This window comes from Heliangelus exortis, chromosome 4, assembly GCF_036169615.1.
Source record: "Heliangelus exortis chromosome 4, bHelExo1.hap1, whole genome shotgun sequence".
In the NCBI taxonomy this organism is placed as follows: domain Eukaryota; kingdom Metazoa; phylum Chordata; class Aves; order Apodiformes; family Trochilidae; genus Heliangelus; species Heliangelus exortis.
The window spans coordinates 26,562,357-26,576,885 of NC_092425.1; the positions used below are offsets into that span (position 1 = coordinate 26,562,357).

A 14,529-nucleotide genomic window follows, 5' to 3' on the forward strand; every position below is an offset into this window, starting at 1 on the left:
ACCAGACCCTTCATAGCACTGAGATGCTTTTGTACAGTTTTAAATACCACTCGTGACATACAGACTGCAGCAACAGTCTACACGATGAATCTTCTGGTTGCAGTTTTTTCCAGAATAAAGTTTCATCCAAGCTTCCAAGTATCTGTTCCATAGATTCAAAGGCAAAGAACATGCAGCACACATAAATATTTTGATTTTCTGGCACACACTTGTAAAAACACTTCAGAATGCCAAACCTGACCTCTGTGTGGCCAGACACTGAGATCTTGCTTCAACCCAAGAATTTATTAAGACTTACATGAAAATATTCCATCTTAACATAGTACACATCAGTAGGATTTGAGTACATATTTACAGATTTATTTGAACTTTTCTGAACTTCAATTCTACAACCGAGCAACATACCCTTAAGTGTTTCATAAACTTCAAACACTTACATATTTATACATATAGTTTTTGCATATATATATATATAAAAATATTTTTGAGACTCGAGGACTGAGAATAGTCAAAAGGACATTATTGCTACATTTTCATATTTACAAAAACAATGCATAAACCCATTCAAAACACCAAGCCATCGCAAAATAAGTTTCAAAAATCCCCAAATTATAAAAATATAAATTTCAAAAACAAAAAAACCCCAAACTCTCAGCTAAGTGTCCGTAAAGTACCGAGACATCTATAATTATAACAACTAATTTGTCTACAGTTGCTCTGAAAGCCAACACATTACAAAAGAGCTTTTATAGCATTAAACTGAAAACGCTCAACAAGTATGCATAAGAGTGCCTCCAAACAACTGGATAACTTTGGAAAGGTGCAAAAGCCTAAGTAAGTTCAGTGCAAATGGATAACTTTTGACTTAACTCTGAAAGACAGATTTCTGTAACTATAAACCAAATGCACAGTCATAGAAGGGGCATGGTATTCAACATAACCCAAAATATACTACCCATGTGTGTATTTACAATTACTTTGCATTTGGGCAGTTAGTTATACATTTAAATTGCATGTAAACTCAACCAAAATCCTGGTAAAGTGTAAGTTACAGAGTGCTTAAGTGCATTGTAAATAAAGAGGTACTTAACTAGTACTCTGCCTCTGAAAAATGCTTCTCCCAACGCCTTTACTAACTTTTGGGGGCCAGAAACAAAGAAGAAAAGAACTAGCAGTGCTTCCAACAGGAAGGGGTTGAAAGATACTGAGAACAACCTTGCGCTCAGCTGATACTGACCCCAAAGTCTCATGTCTGTCAAACACGACTGAAAGGATTCTCTTTCTTTTATCCCATTTATAAATTTAGCACTTCCCAGTTAAGTTCTTCTTTGTTGTGACCCCTGGACTGCTACAGAAAGATGAAATGACATGGGGCAGGGGAATATAGTCCTTTCCAGTTAGCACTATCCAAGCCTGCCTGTGGGAAAGATTCACCTGGGCTGGACAAGATAAAGAAAGGGCCCCCAGGAGAGAATTTTTTGTCTCTGTTTTCACTCAGATAAGATGACTCGTTAAACAGCCTCTCTTCCAGGCACACAGTTTACTGGAAGGAGCCCTCCTCCTCTATACTGACCAACTTGGCAGGGCCCAACTATCTTTGGTGAACACTTTTGGACACAACTATTAGCAAAACAAGCATCGAAGCCCTCAGGCTCCCAAGGCAGGGGGAGTGGTTCAGGCTCTGTGGTGGGGTGAGACCCAGTGATGGGCAGCTCTGTCCCTGTTGGGGAGCAGACCAGTGGGAAGCAGTGGATACACTAATGGAAACCTCAGGATGGGTCTGCAAGGCTGACAGAACAGATGGAAAATAAAGATGAAGATCCACAGCCTTCTCACCTCCTCTGGTTCAAGCCCCAGAGCTCTTGGTGATACTGGTAAGTAGAGTTAAAGATTCACAAAATGAGTAGCTATGATGGTCTCTATTTTGAAACCATAGCAATGAGAAACAAGGGTCCCCATGGTTAGATGCCCAAGACCATACTTTGTGGGTAACTTGTTTAGAAGCAGGCTCTGTAACAGGATGGAAATTTGATGAAGAATGAATAAGAACTCAGTGGTAGCTCAGAGGATGAAAATATAACCTCTAGTTAGCTTAGCTGATTTTAATACTAAAAATCACACCCCTTTGTGAATGATGAGCATGCTAATCTTGTAACTTTCCTAAATGTTTTAAACATGACCTTAGATGTGCAAGTAGGAGTTAGGAGCTGTAGATGAATCACTGGAAATCCTTAATGTATTTTGTTGTGATTTTCCTTTGTAACTATTTTCTACATAAGACCTTACCTGTCTCCCAAAAGTTGTACTGGCTAACATTAAATACCTGGCACCCCACTCTGCAGACTAGAAATAAACACAAATATCACAGCTCAGTGTATCAATTAGCTTACTGCACACTGGGTGAAGAACATGGACTTCAGACAAAACCAGAAGGGTTTGCTGCTCTGCAGACCAACTTTCGAAGGGTTTCAGTCCCTTCACCTTCCTTGCCCAGGTACATCCAGTACCCTTGCTAACCTACGATACCTGCCTGAGAAAGCCTCTCAGGAAGCTGGAAATTGAAAGGGGTTTGCCAAGCCATTAGCTTCATATTCGTTTATTTCTTAAATTCAGCAAAACAGGATTAACTAGAAAATTACTGTATGCCTTTCAGAGTAAGAAAGGCAGATCTTCCAGAGTAAGATCACTGCAGATTTGGCTTGATCTGCAGTCATCTTTTTCCACACTCTGGCTCAGGGTTTATTTTGTTCTCTTTTTTTTTCTTTTTTTTTTTTTTTTTTTTTTTTTTGGTTTTTTGTGGTTTTTTTTCCTTCAGATCTGGCTCTCTACTGCAAATACACACAATATAGCAAAATATGTACAGCTTCAGTTAACATTGCAATGATGCATGTAACCGTGCTCAGCAGATTAAGTTTATGTGTAACAATGTGTAGTAAAGGACAGCATTACAACAACATTTCATCTACACAGTGGTAGTAGTGAGTAAAAGTAAGAGAAATTATTGAAGTCATCCCTCTCTCACCCCCTGCACAATACCAACAGCTACTACATCTGGGCTCCTCTTCTTCCAGATGCTACTCAAACATCTTCACGTACCAGGAGAGGCTGAGTAGATGAAGCACTGCTACCCACCGAGTTGATCCTCACTGAGTGATCAGGAGCATTTCCCTGACTGGAAGGTGGAGTTGAGAAGTTTGCATAAACCTGCAGAAGACAAAGATAGGTGTCAAAGCTCTGCAGAACACTCCCTTCATGCACACTTAGAGAGCTCTCCTTTCCTAGCGTTTTCTCACACTGTACTACACACTGCCATGGAAGGGCTCCAGCTCAGGTGTTTCTTTGCAAATCTAAAGAGAGTTTCAAAAGGTCTTGGGCTTATTTGCTCTTTTAAAGAGTTAAGAACCTCAGCCTCAGTTATTAACAACACCGCAGCTTCCAAATGCAGGCCAAATTTCAACTGAGCTTGAAAAACACAGCCCAGGTTATTACTGCAATCCCCTAGAAACCTCACTCATATTTCCTTTGCATTCTTGCTTTTGTTTTACTAATGTCTGCACCTGCCAAAAATATGCTACAGGATGCAATCGAACACCAGCAGTTTTCAGTTTCCTCTTTTCTCAAATTGTCAGGAAGCCACGTACTTGGTGCCCAAACAAGGCATCCAGAAGGTAAAAGGAAGCTTTATTTAAAAACCAGATTATAAACGTACTTTTTTCAAACACACAATGTTATTGTGAGAAAAATAATATATATTTATATATATTTTATATAGTTTATAATGTGCCTACAATTTTTCTTTGGTCTGTTCTGTCCAGTTACGCTCTCAGAAAAAATTTTTACTAGGGACTGGCCAAAAGAGCAGTGAATAGAGTTTGTCACAACTTACCTTCAATGTTATATAAAGGGGGCTAGCAGAAGCATGGCAAAAGAGGCAGAAGAGCGAAGAGCACTGAAAGCTCAACAACTTCATCCAGAAAGCTTTTCTAATAAGTGTTAAATATACTTCACTTCTGAGATGTTTCCTAGATTAATATTTCTTTTCATAGTTTCAGGTAAGTATAATTTATGCAGTACCACTGCATTTTGTAATGTCAAAATTGTTGTGTCAGGTCTGTTTGGAGTGAGAAACAACAACCATGCAAAGTCTTGTACAGCTGGCATGTTTTGGGTATGGACTTAGACAGCTTATGTTTAATTGCACAACTAAGCAGAACTGAGTCATCCATACATCATTCCTACAACCCAAACTGACAGTGCAAAGCTACATAAATAATAATGGAAAATTAATGAAGCACCCAGGCCCTTTGCTTCTCACAGCTCTAGTCTAATGTCTTGCTTGAAACAGCTGATTCCAAATAACTGATGATCCATAACTTACCCGGGGGGCATTATCTGAAAGCTGCTGCTCTATCAGCTGAACAATTTGTTTAAATGTGGGTCTCTGTAAAGGGTCAGCATCCCAGCAACTCTTCATTATGTCATACCTGCAAAGACACTGAAATCCTTAGAGGACACAAGGAAATCCTTAGAGGTCTTATCTCACCTTCATTATTATTTGAAGGAAAAGTGTGACCCAGTTCCACAGTTTACGTTCTTTAAATGACTTTTAAGATGAGAAGTAACACTGCTAATACCTGTGACAACAAAGGACTCCATACTAGTGGGAGTCTCTGGACACAGTTTTCTTTGACAGCTTACTAAGTGCCAATCCATTTACCAAACTTTGAATTAGGAAAGGCTCATAAAGAAGATCAGTAGCCAGTCCTCTTACTGTCAGCAAGTACAGCACAAATGATAATATTGTACAGTCAGGTGATACATCCCACTAACTGCTTTATTGTAATTAAAAGTGCTTTAATTATGTTCTGTGATCTGTCAATAATTTATTGACATGGAGTAGATGTCATGACAAAGTGATCAGATGGTACAAGATGTGAATGTATATCATTGCTTGTAACAACACAGGCATGTATTCTGCTGGTTAAGAATACAGGAATTACTTAAAAATGTGAAAAGAACTTAAAAAAAAAGATGATGGGGCAGTGCAATGAGAATGCAAGAGTGGAAGCTTCCTTTCCTTTGCATCATTGCTGATGTTTGATGATTGGAGGTGCTGGTTGCTCACTTACATTTCAGGTGGTGCACACTCAGGGCTGAACATCCTGTATCCCTCCTTAATCATTTTATAGAACTTGGAGTCCACAGGCATCCCTGGATATGGGCTGCTTCCTGTTGAGAGCACACATGAGCAACATGATTTCTGCATTTGCAGTAAACCCAAAGATGAAACAGAAATCCCCTGAAGTAGAAATTTTAAAGGAGCTCACCTAAAGAAAAGAGCTCCCAAAGCAATATCCCATAGGACCAGACATCACTTTCAAAGGTGTAGACACAATTGAAAATACTTTCAGGTGCCATCCACTTCACCGGAAGACGAGCCTTTCCAGAGGGAAGGAAAGAAATTCAGACAGTGGACATAAGAAAATACAAAATTTACAAGATAAAAATCACTTTTTTCTACTTCTTACATGCATTAGGCACTTGTTAAATCAAGAAATAGAATTATTCAACAAGAAATGAAAATCTCAGCATTTTAGTGTCTCCAACTGCTATTGATCCATCTTTCTGTGGGTCTACCCAACTCACAGATTTCCTTGCACTCTGATATTCGGTATATGGTGTGATTCTTTCTGTTTGGTTTACAAGGCATGGCATGAATTCAGAGAAAAATCGTACCTATAACTATGGCATGGTGCCTTACACAACCATGCAAGTCTCCTTGTGTGGACTGGCCACAATGAGATGAGACTCACACTGTCAAGGGCTTCAGGGCTTTGACCAACAGTTAAAAAACCTGCTTTAGCTTCTCAGTGTATCAGAAAAAACTTGAAAATTCACATAAAAGAAATACATATTGACATTTTTCGTAAGTTTGGGTGGGGACAGACACCCCTTGGGAATGCTAAAAAGCACAGGGAAGGGCATAGAAAGCCTTTGGATTTGCTTTCCCCTTCTTTTCTCTGCTTTGCCTTTTCCTTGCCTGACTGAAGGAGCCAGCCAGGCTTCTGTCCTAAGCATCTGTACTGCTGTGGAAGAAACCAGATCTCTTCCTTCTAAGTGGTCTTGCAACAATGCATCCAAAGATATATTTCAACCATAGTATAGAGAAGATCCTTGATGTCTTGTAAGGAAAGGAGACCTGACAGAAAAGGAAGTAAATAGAAATGAAAAGCAATGAGGTGGAAGAAAGGCAGCATTTGCTACAGGCTGGCTCACCAGAGAGGCAACCAGAGCTGTTTATGGTGAAGCCCCCAGCTGCTGTCAGCCACGCTGCCTCCCAGCAGTGTCTCCACAGGGAGAGATGCCCCGGAGCTACTGATGTTCTTTAAGATCAAGTCAGATGCAACCAGATGCCTCCTGCAGCCACAGCTTCCTCTCCCCCAGCAGCTGCAGCCTATCCTCCTCTGACCCTTTCAGACCCTACATGTTATTGTCAGGCAACTCAGGAAACTTAAAGGGCAGCCTGGACATGTGAAACTTCACTACTTAGTGCCAGCTTCCCCTCCTAAGCTGCTGGTCTGCACTTCCCACTCCCAGGAGTCATGAGTGATCAAGCAGCTCCTGACCTAAACCTGAGCCTAAAAACAGCTTTCTTCTTTACACTGATTGCCACACAGTATTTTGCCAGGACAGCCATTTCTGAATTATTTCTGCTCCTGCTGTATCCTTACGTCAACTTTTAGGCCCACCACGGCTGGAACCAATTTTTGTTTTGGGGACAACCAGTGAACCTGTTTCTCCTGTAGCCTACAATAGGGATGCTGTAGGTAGCTGGGACACTAGGGAATGCTGAGTGGCAGCAGAGATACCTCAGATACCTCGGGTGCCATGGACTGACTGGGGTTAACTGAGCATGGCAATCAACTTGGGTGAGAAATGCCCAGGTGTGGGATTTTCTCTGCTCATCAACTTGCCTCAAGACAGGATGGGCAAGCTTCAGTTTGTGTGTTATCAAGTCCCTAACTAATGCTGAGCAGTTGACAGTGGAGCACTCAGTGGAGCTGGGGAGGAGGGATGCCTTGCTGAATATGGATCTTCTCTCCTTTGAAAAACAGTGCTAGTGAAAGCGTGTGTGCTCTGATGTACATATCTGACACAGAGTTAAAACACTAATCCAGGCAGTGCAAACCAGTTTAAGGTGTGAAATACCTGCACTTTTTAGCACACTTTAGCACACTTTTTCTGCAACTCAGCAACAGACAAGCTCAATTTTCTTTTGTAGTAGGACTCCTTTTACTGCACTAGCACTTTAAAGGGGACTTCAAGTGCTGCCAAGGTAATCTGCATCACTTCAAAGTGTCTTTCTGTGCCTCCAGAGGTCTAGGAGGTACTTGTAGATACCTCTGCTACACTGGAGGATTTGAAGTTTTCTCATCAAAATAGTGTCTTGTTCTAACCTTGCTACAGAGACTGAACAACAGCTGCAAGTTAAAGCTGTATTTGTTACACGTACAAGGTCAAATTGTGTATATGGAATCAGAGAAAACCAAAGCTTTTTTGCCTCCCATTATGCCCTCATCAATGAATTCATACTTCAGAATCCAGCTTCCATTGTCTGAATGATGCTTTACAGAGAAGAACAGTATGCAACTCTCCCAACTATTTAGATTTTTAAAAAGAAACTATTTCAGTAATGGACAAATATAGCAACACCTGAGAAAAAGTTTCAGGATAATTCTCTTCAGGCTTGGCCTACCCAAGTATTTTGATGGCAAAACTTGCAATGACTCCCATAGCTGTAACTTCTAGTGAATTCAAATATGGCAGAAAGACTGGGAATTGTATTGGTGTACCAAAAAACATCTGCTCCACTACAACATACATTAATATATGAGCATGTTTCTTTTCAGTACAACATGTATATACCAAGAGTTTTGTCAGGAATTGTTACTCTCAGTGTTCCTGACACACAGAAATACATCAAAATTGGCAAATCTAGATTTTTTTCTAGCTAAGAAAGAATTTTCTCTGCATGTCAAGACAACAGGAATTCCCCTAACTTAAAACAGGTGGATAAAGCATCATATATACTTACATTTCCTTTTACCACATAATTTGAGTCATTCCTTATGTCTCTTGCCAGGCCAAAGTCACAGATTTTTGTTATTCGACCATGAGTAAGAAGAATGTTTCTTGCAGCCAGATCCCTGTGAATGCACTAAATAACAAACAGACAAACAAACAAAGCTATTTTATAATATTCTTAATAGGCCGTTGCTTGGTTACATGTTTACTTAGCTATATAACTTAATGCATTATGCATTTTATGGCAAGCTGAAAGTCATAATGAAGCTCTGTGTTAATAAGCTTACTCAGATGATTAAACATTCTGGTGTAGTTTCTTTACTACCATGACTCTGATCCATATGGTTAAGGTTGCCTATGCATTTATTTAGAAAAGACCACTTGCAGTCACTTTGAATTTTCTAGTGTTTCATGTCTGCAGTTCAAAGTTTAATGTCTTTTTCCCCTGATTTTGTATATATATATATATATATATAAAAAAGTCACCGGCCTGTTTCCTAATGCAGGACAAATAAGGGAATACGTGGTTTGTTTCTAAAATAATTCCAACCTTTTATTAAGTAACTATTGTGGTTGAGGGGAAAGTGCTGAAAAGCTGAAAATGGAAAAATATGGTAATAACTTTAAGCACAGGAGTCTGGAAACTGAACACTATTTCAGAAATACTCAGGAAATTCTCACATGCCAGTAACTTTCAATGAACAGCCACACTTCCAGAGATGTAACTAGCTTATATTCCACTTATCACTTGAGAACTATGCATGTGTTTGTAAGTGCAGCTCCAGAAGGGTGCCTGAGTTTCCCAGCAGTCCTGTTTTCTTTGTATGCAACTGTGGAGTGTTTGTTACAGAATGGAGACAGTTCTCTAACAAAATGATCTATTTTTCTGTCTAGAAAGGACAGCACTAGGCTCTTGCTTTACTGATGGCATGCACTATGCAGGACAAAGCTGTCAAAAAAATACTTGTCCGATTTTTCTTTTTTCCTTGAAATACACAAGTTCAGGAATTCAAAACAATAAATGACTTAAAATATTAAGAATTATGCAGACCAAACTCAGAAAATAACTGGAGGTTGCATAGTCAATACAATCCCTGTCTATTTTGCATGCTAACACAAGGAACTATTTTTAATGATGATTAGGGTGTCAGGGGACTGTCCCTCACCTCCCAGTCCAACATATTCCTCACTCTGCACTTGCACATTAATGCAGTGAGGCTGTAAAGTGAAGGAGCAGCAAGCATCCACTATGTCTCTGCATCATTACTCCAGCAACAGGGAAGTGTGCATTGAATAAAAACTTTGTTCATTGGAGGAAGCCCTGTCTTGTGATTAAGGCCCCATGTGATAAATAAGGGAATTATTCCCTCAGGACCAGCTCCTATCCCGACTCCCACACAGAGGCACTTTTATGCCTCTGAGCCTTGATACACAAACAAGTTGCAGCAGAGCAGCTGGAACTTTGCACTGCTGGTCTGCACGGGCCCTCCCTCCCCAGGAGCACCAGGCAACCTGAAACACCTTACCCATCAGCTCACACTACTCTGCCTTTACTAGCTGGAGCTAAGAGCCCGTAGGTACACAACATCCAAAGAGGACAAAGCACAGGAATGTGTTGGCACAGTGCAAATTCATTCTGTGATCAAGCCATTAATTCTGCACTGCCAAAGCAATAGTGCACATTCCTTCCCGACCTCATGGTGAGGCGGTGTCACATTCCTTGCTGCTGCCTTTGCTGCTCATCACCATGGTGCCTGTTTGTATCAGTGGAAAGACTATAAAGAAAACAGTCACCAGGAATGATGCATAGGAATCTGGGGCTATTCTGTAACAAAATAAGAAATACAGAACATTTGTGCTGAGCATTGCATGTCCTGCATAGTGAAAAATGCAGAAGCCTGGTGAAAATCATTAAAATCTGTAATACACTGTGTTTGCCTGTCAGGCCTGTTCTGAAGCTGTTGATAGACAAAAAATAAACTAAAAGGTTTGGAAGGAGGGGCAGTGGGGGAAAAGACAAGTGCAAGAGAATGCATTAACACGGATTTCCTTTGGAGCACAATTATAGCTACATTTCCCACTATTAACACAGGATCTCAGCACTACCTTATTTTCCTTAAATTGCTGTACCTTAAATTGCATGTTTAATTTTATGCTTTAGTCAAGGTACACCTGTACAGCCCTATCAAAAACATAAGAAGATCATGATTATGCTGAGCTTAATACTTCTGTTCACTATGAATCCCTTTCTGCTATGCAATACCCCTCCTATGAAACCTGAAGAAATGTCTATTATGCTCAGAGTAGCCAACAAAGACCATCTGTGGGTCTCTAAGCTGATTTTATCTTACCAGAGGATTAAAAACCAAGGCATACCCTGTACACGAAGCCATCCTGCTAAAAAAAGAAGAGGATGATGTGATAACTCCTCTGTATAAGGGTGTGCTCTTCATAAGAGAGGTAGCAAGTGGATCACTGTTTAGAACTCATGCAAATAAATAGTTTTGAAGCTGCCTTCATACTGTTCTTCAGTTTGTAAACTCTCCAGCAGTGCCACTAAATCCTAAATTCTCAAGATTTAATTATTTTTGAAGAAATCCACGTTAGGTTTCCAGTTCTTTCATTAACTCTATTTAACCCTCATACACTAGAAAACTTTGAAGAATTAACTCCTCATTGTTCCTATGGGTTTCAGTTTCTCCAGAGCCATCAGTTCTCACATAACTATCTGGACACCCCAGGAAATGAAGGGCTAAAAATCAAACCAATAAGAGGCACCACCCAAGCCACACAGGGTTAGGCTGCACCTGCTGTCTCCCAGCACATGACATTATCAATCTGTGGAGTCTATGGTGCATCAAACTTCATTGCAGTTCCTCTCCTCTGTCTCCTGTCTTGATATTTTTATGGCTAGTTTATCTTCATGAACAAGGACTCTGATTCTAATAGCCTGAACTGTGGACACACAGTAGCATTGCTTCATGTTGGCTGTTGTGCACCCTATATTTTGTTTTATGGGATATAAACCACAGCTTTTAGCTAATGAACACAGTGTAGAACTCCAGCATTAAGCAAATCTTCAGGTATGAGAAGGAGCAGGTCAGTTGGTAGTGCTTATTGAAAAGAACATGGAAATATTTCAGCATTTCACCACACTGATCACATTAAAACACTGAAAGTCAAAGGAAATCAGAAATCTACTGGTTCTGTTCAGCTCTGACAAATTCTTCACTTACATTTTTGGAGGCAAGGAAGCTCATGCCCTTTGCCACCTGGTAAGAAAAGCTTAGCAGATCTTCAACATCTAGAGCAAGTTCATCATCTTCCACCATAGAAAGGTTAACATCCTGATCTGTGTAGGATCCTGTGCAATAATAAAAAATAGCAGCTTTTGAATGGACCCAAAGTATCGATTTTAATAAGTATCAGACTAGAGCCACTAGAGCCATAAGTACCTCACTGCCAAAGAAAAGAACAATCCTGATACACCATTTACAGGTGGGGAAAAAACAAGACACTGTAATTTAGCAAATCAGTCTTTCCTAAAACTTCTCATATCAATTCAAATGTTTTAAATCTTCCCATCCATGAGAGGAAAGTACAACAAAACAATCTATGGAACCCTCTCCTCCGCACTCCTACCAGGAAACAGAACTCCCTGTTATTGTACTCACCAGACTTCACTGGTCTTTTTTTATCAGCTTTTGGTGGGACTGCATATGACACTCCTGGTTTCATGTCCATGTACTCATTGGCAACATCACTGTAGAGGAAGCAGATGAAATGAAACATCGTTTAGTGAAAAAGGCCACAGAAACCACTCAGACAAAAAGCCAAGGCCACAGCAACCTTCTGAATATAATGCTTTACAAGCTATCAGTAGATTGGAAACTCATGGGTCTGTAATAAAGATGAGAAAAGGACTGTACAGCAAGACAGGTTTGTCAGTACAGCCAACTAAAGATCTCAGATTCTGGAGTTTGGCTCAGGTAAGCAAACAAAACCTTTCATACATATACTGCTTATTACAGACTTCATTCCCTGTAAGTTAACATCCAGATGCTTCCCAACACCTGCTAGTGCTTCCTTCTGCTTAGGCCAATTTCTACCAGAATATTTCAGCAGCTCAAGTGGTAAATGAAATGCAGAAGACAAATGGTAAAAAAAATGTTAAATTCAGAGATTCCCAAGTTCCAAAGGGGCCTCATACGTATTTTGAAGAATCAGCCCAGATTTAGGACAGCCATCTGCTACATTTTTTAAGTTCAAGTATTCTTATTGCTATATATGTAATTCGAATGTACAGCTTTTCATAATATATGGTTTATAATTATACAGTCATACACCTTTAGAAATGATGGATGTACTTTGGCATTTCTCACTTCACTGCCATTGGAACTCATGTACATAGCTCTTCCTTAGCCTGAAATATCTGTTGAGTTTATGAACAATAAATGCAGCCACAGAGCTAACATGGAAAGGAACAATGAGATCACCAATAGCTCGAGTCACCACCACAAACATATTTGGTGCATTTAGCAGCTGCAACTTTACAGTAAATACTAACACAAGAAATTGGTAAATACTCTGCCACTAATAGCTCAGTTTACAAAACGAGCTGAGCAGTCAGATTCCTGTACTGAACAGAGGGCACACTTCTAATGGCAAATCACAGGTTTGTGTTCATCACCTTTGTGGCCCAAACCACTCTGAAGCATCACCAGCTACCCATATGTCCCCACAGCACAAACAGCTTCACCAGCACCATGTTTTGCTGGGACAAAGGACTTTACCACCTCCTAAGGATCTGCCTGGTTTGCCAACACAAAGCAATGGGCCCCTGGGGCAACAAACGGACTAAAAGAAACAATGGACAGGTATTGAAACAACACCTAGGTTTTGTTATGTCTCCCCCACTTTGCAAAGGGAAGGATTAAGGAAGAAATTTGCTTGGAAACATACTTGGAAAGAGCTCTGGGATTGTATTTAAAACAGAGGTTAAAAATATACAGATGAAGTAACTGGAAAAAATCAAAGTACAAGAGCAATGTCAGAACTGTGACATGGGTTGTGCCATCACAAAATCTAGTGAGCTCTCCATGGCAGCTTGCCTCTGATACTGTAAGGCACTGTTTTGATTTTGTAAGAAGTAATTTCTGAAAGCAAGAACTTAAGAGAGCTCCGAGTATTAACACCCCAACACTGAGGGAATTGTAATTCAGTGTGCTAAATGAGCACCGCCAATGTTTAACAGGAATGATAAACATAAATCAGAATATATGAAGGGATATGAAGATTGGAGCCAAGGAGTTGCACGAAATAACTACAGGAAATTTGGTAAAGAAGTAAAACAGAGAGTGTATACAATCAATCGTGCTCTGTTAGAATAAGCCACCCACTGTACTACTTGTCTCTTTATTTAAATTGTTTCCTTGAACAGCAAAGAATCTTCAAAGCCTGCTGCATGAAAGCTTTCTCCATATATCTTGCCCCTAATAAACTTTGAAATCTTCCCAATCTTAAAAAAAAAAAATAAATAAATAAATTCAGCAGGTCACACTTACGCCGCAGGCTCTGCCTGATTCAAAAGGTTCTCATAAACTGCTGTTTCTGTATGTTCTTCATGTTTTGGACAAATAAATGAATCTCGTTTCCGCCTCAGAAAATTTAAGAGATCACCATAGCAGCAATATTCTGTAATGACCAGAGTGGGACCTGTAGATGTACATGAGGTTTAGAAAGCAGGTGAGCATTGTTTTTAAAGCAGAAAACCTTACATAAAGATAGCATTCACCCAAGCACACAGGCTGGGCTATGAAAAATCACACTGCCTAGCACTGTCTAGACTTGAAAAGTTATAGACAAGTAACCCAGCATCTTCCTTTTCATAGATAACCAACTACTGTCCAGCTGAAGCTGTGTTGCTCCCAGCTAATTTCCCCCACCCATCTCAAAAGCATTGCATTTAACAAAAATTAAACAAATAAGTCTTGTTCTTTCTTCATGTGATAATGTTTCTGGCCAGACACATCTGTTTGATTTTGCTCACTTCCTGAAGGAAGTTATTTGTTCTGAACGTTAGAGTAATTCAAGCTTCAAACATAAATCCTTTTGATTCACTTCTGTTTACAGAAGAGCTTCACACTCTTTCAGTAATGTTTTGGAAATGATGTAGAGTGTTATATTCTGCAGTATAATAGGAAAAATCATTCAATCAGAACAGCCTGCCACGACAGAAAACTACATTGCACAAGGTCTTAGAATATTAAAATGAAATCGGAAAGGAGAGTCAAGTCACCTCCAGCACGGATGTTTGTAGATCAAATATATGTTTTCTGAGTGAATGACTCCAGCTCTAGCCCTTGAATATGTAATTATGCTGCGTGCTGTTTCATCTGTGCTTGGACACAATGATCTTAAAGGTCTTTTCCAACCTAAACGATT

The 14,529-nt window shown here is 39.9% G+C and overlaps 1 protein-coding gene across 1 annotated transcript in view; it reads right to left on the minus strand.

The window, feature by feature from the left end:
* Positions 1–344: 344 nt before the first annotated feature.
* Positions 345–14,529, minus strand: part of KIT (KIT proto-oncogene, receptor tyrosine kinase) — a 57,873-nt gene continuing 43,688 nt past the window's right edge. Inside the window, exons 14-21 of the mRNA XM_071743520.1 lie at positions 13,650–13,800; positions 11,760–11,848; positions 11,322–11,449; positions 8,096–8,218; positions 5,328–5,439; positions 5,130–5,229; positions 4,379–4,484; positions 345–3,204 (exon numbers count right to left, since the gene is read on the minus strand). Of these exons, the coding sequence (XP_071599621.1) occupies positions 3,079–3,204; positions 4,379–4,484; positions 5,130–5,229; positions 5,328–5,439; positions 8,096–8,218; positions 11,322–11,449; positions 11,760–11,848; positions 13,650–13,800 (935 nt within the window). The 3' untranslated portion in view covers positions 345–3,078. The remainder of the gene's footprint in view (positions 3,205–4,378; positions 4,485–5,129; positions 5,230–5,327; positions 5,440–8,095; positions 8,219–11,321; positions 11,450–11,759; positions 11,849–13,649; positions 13,801–14,529) is intronic.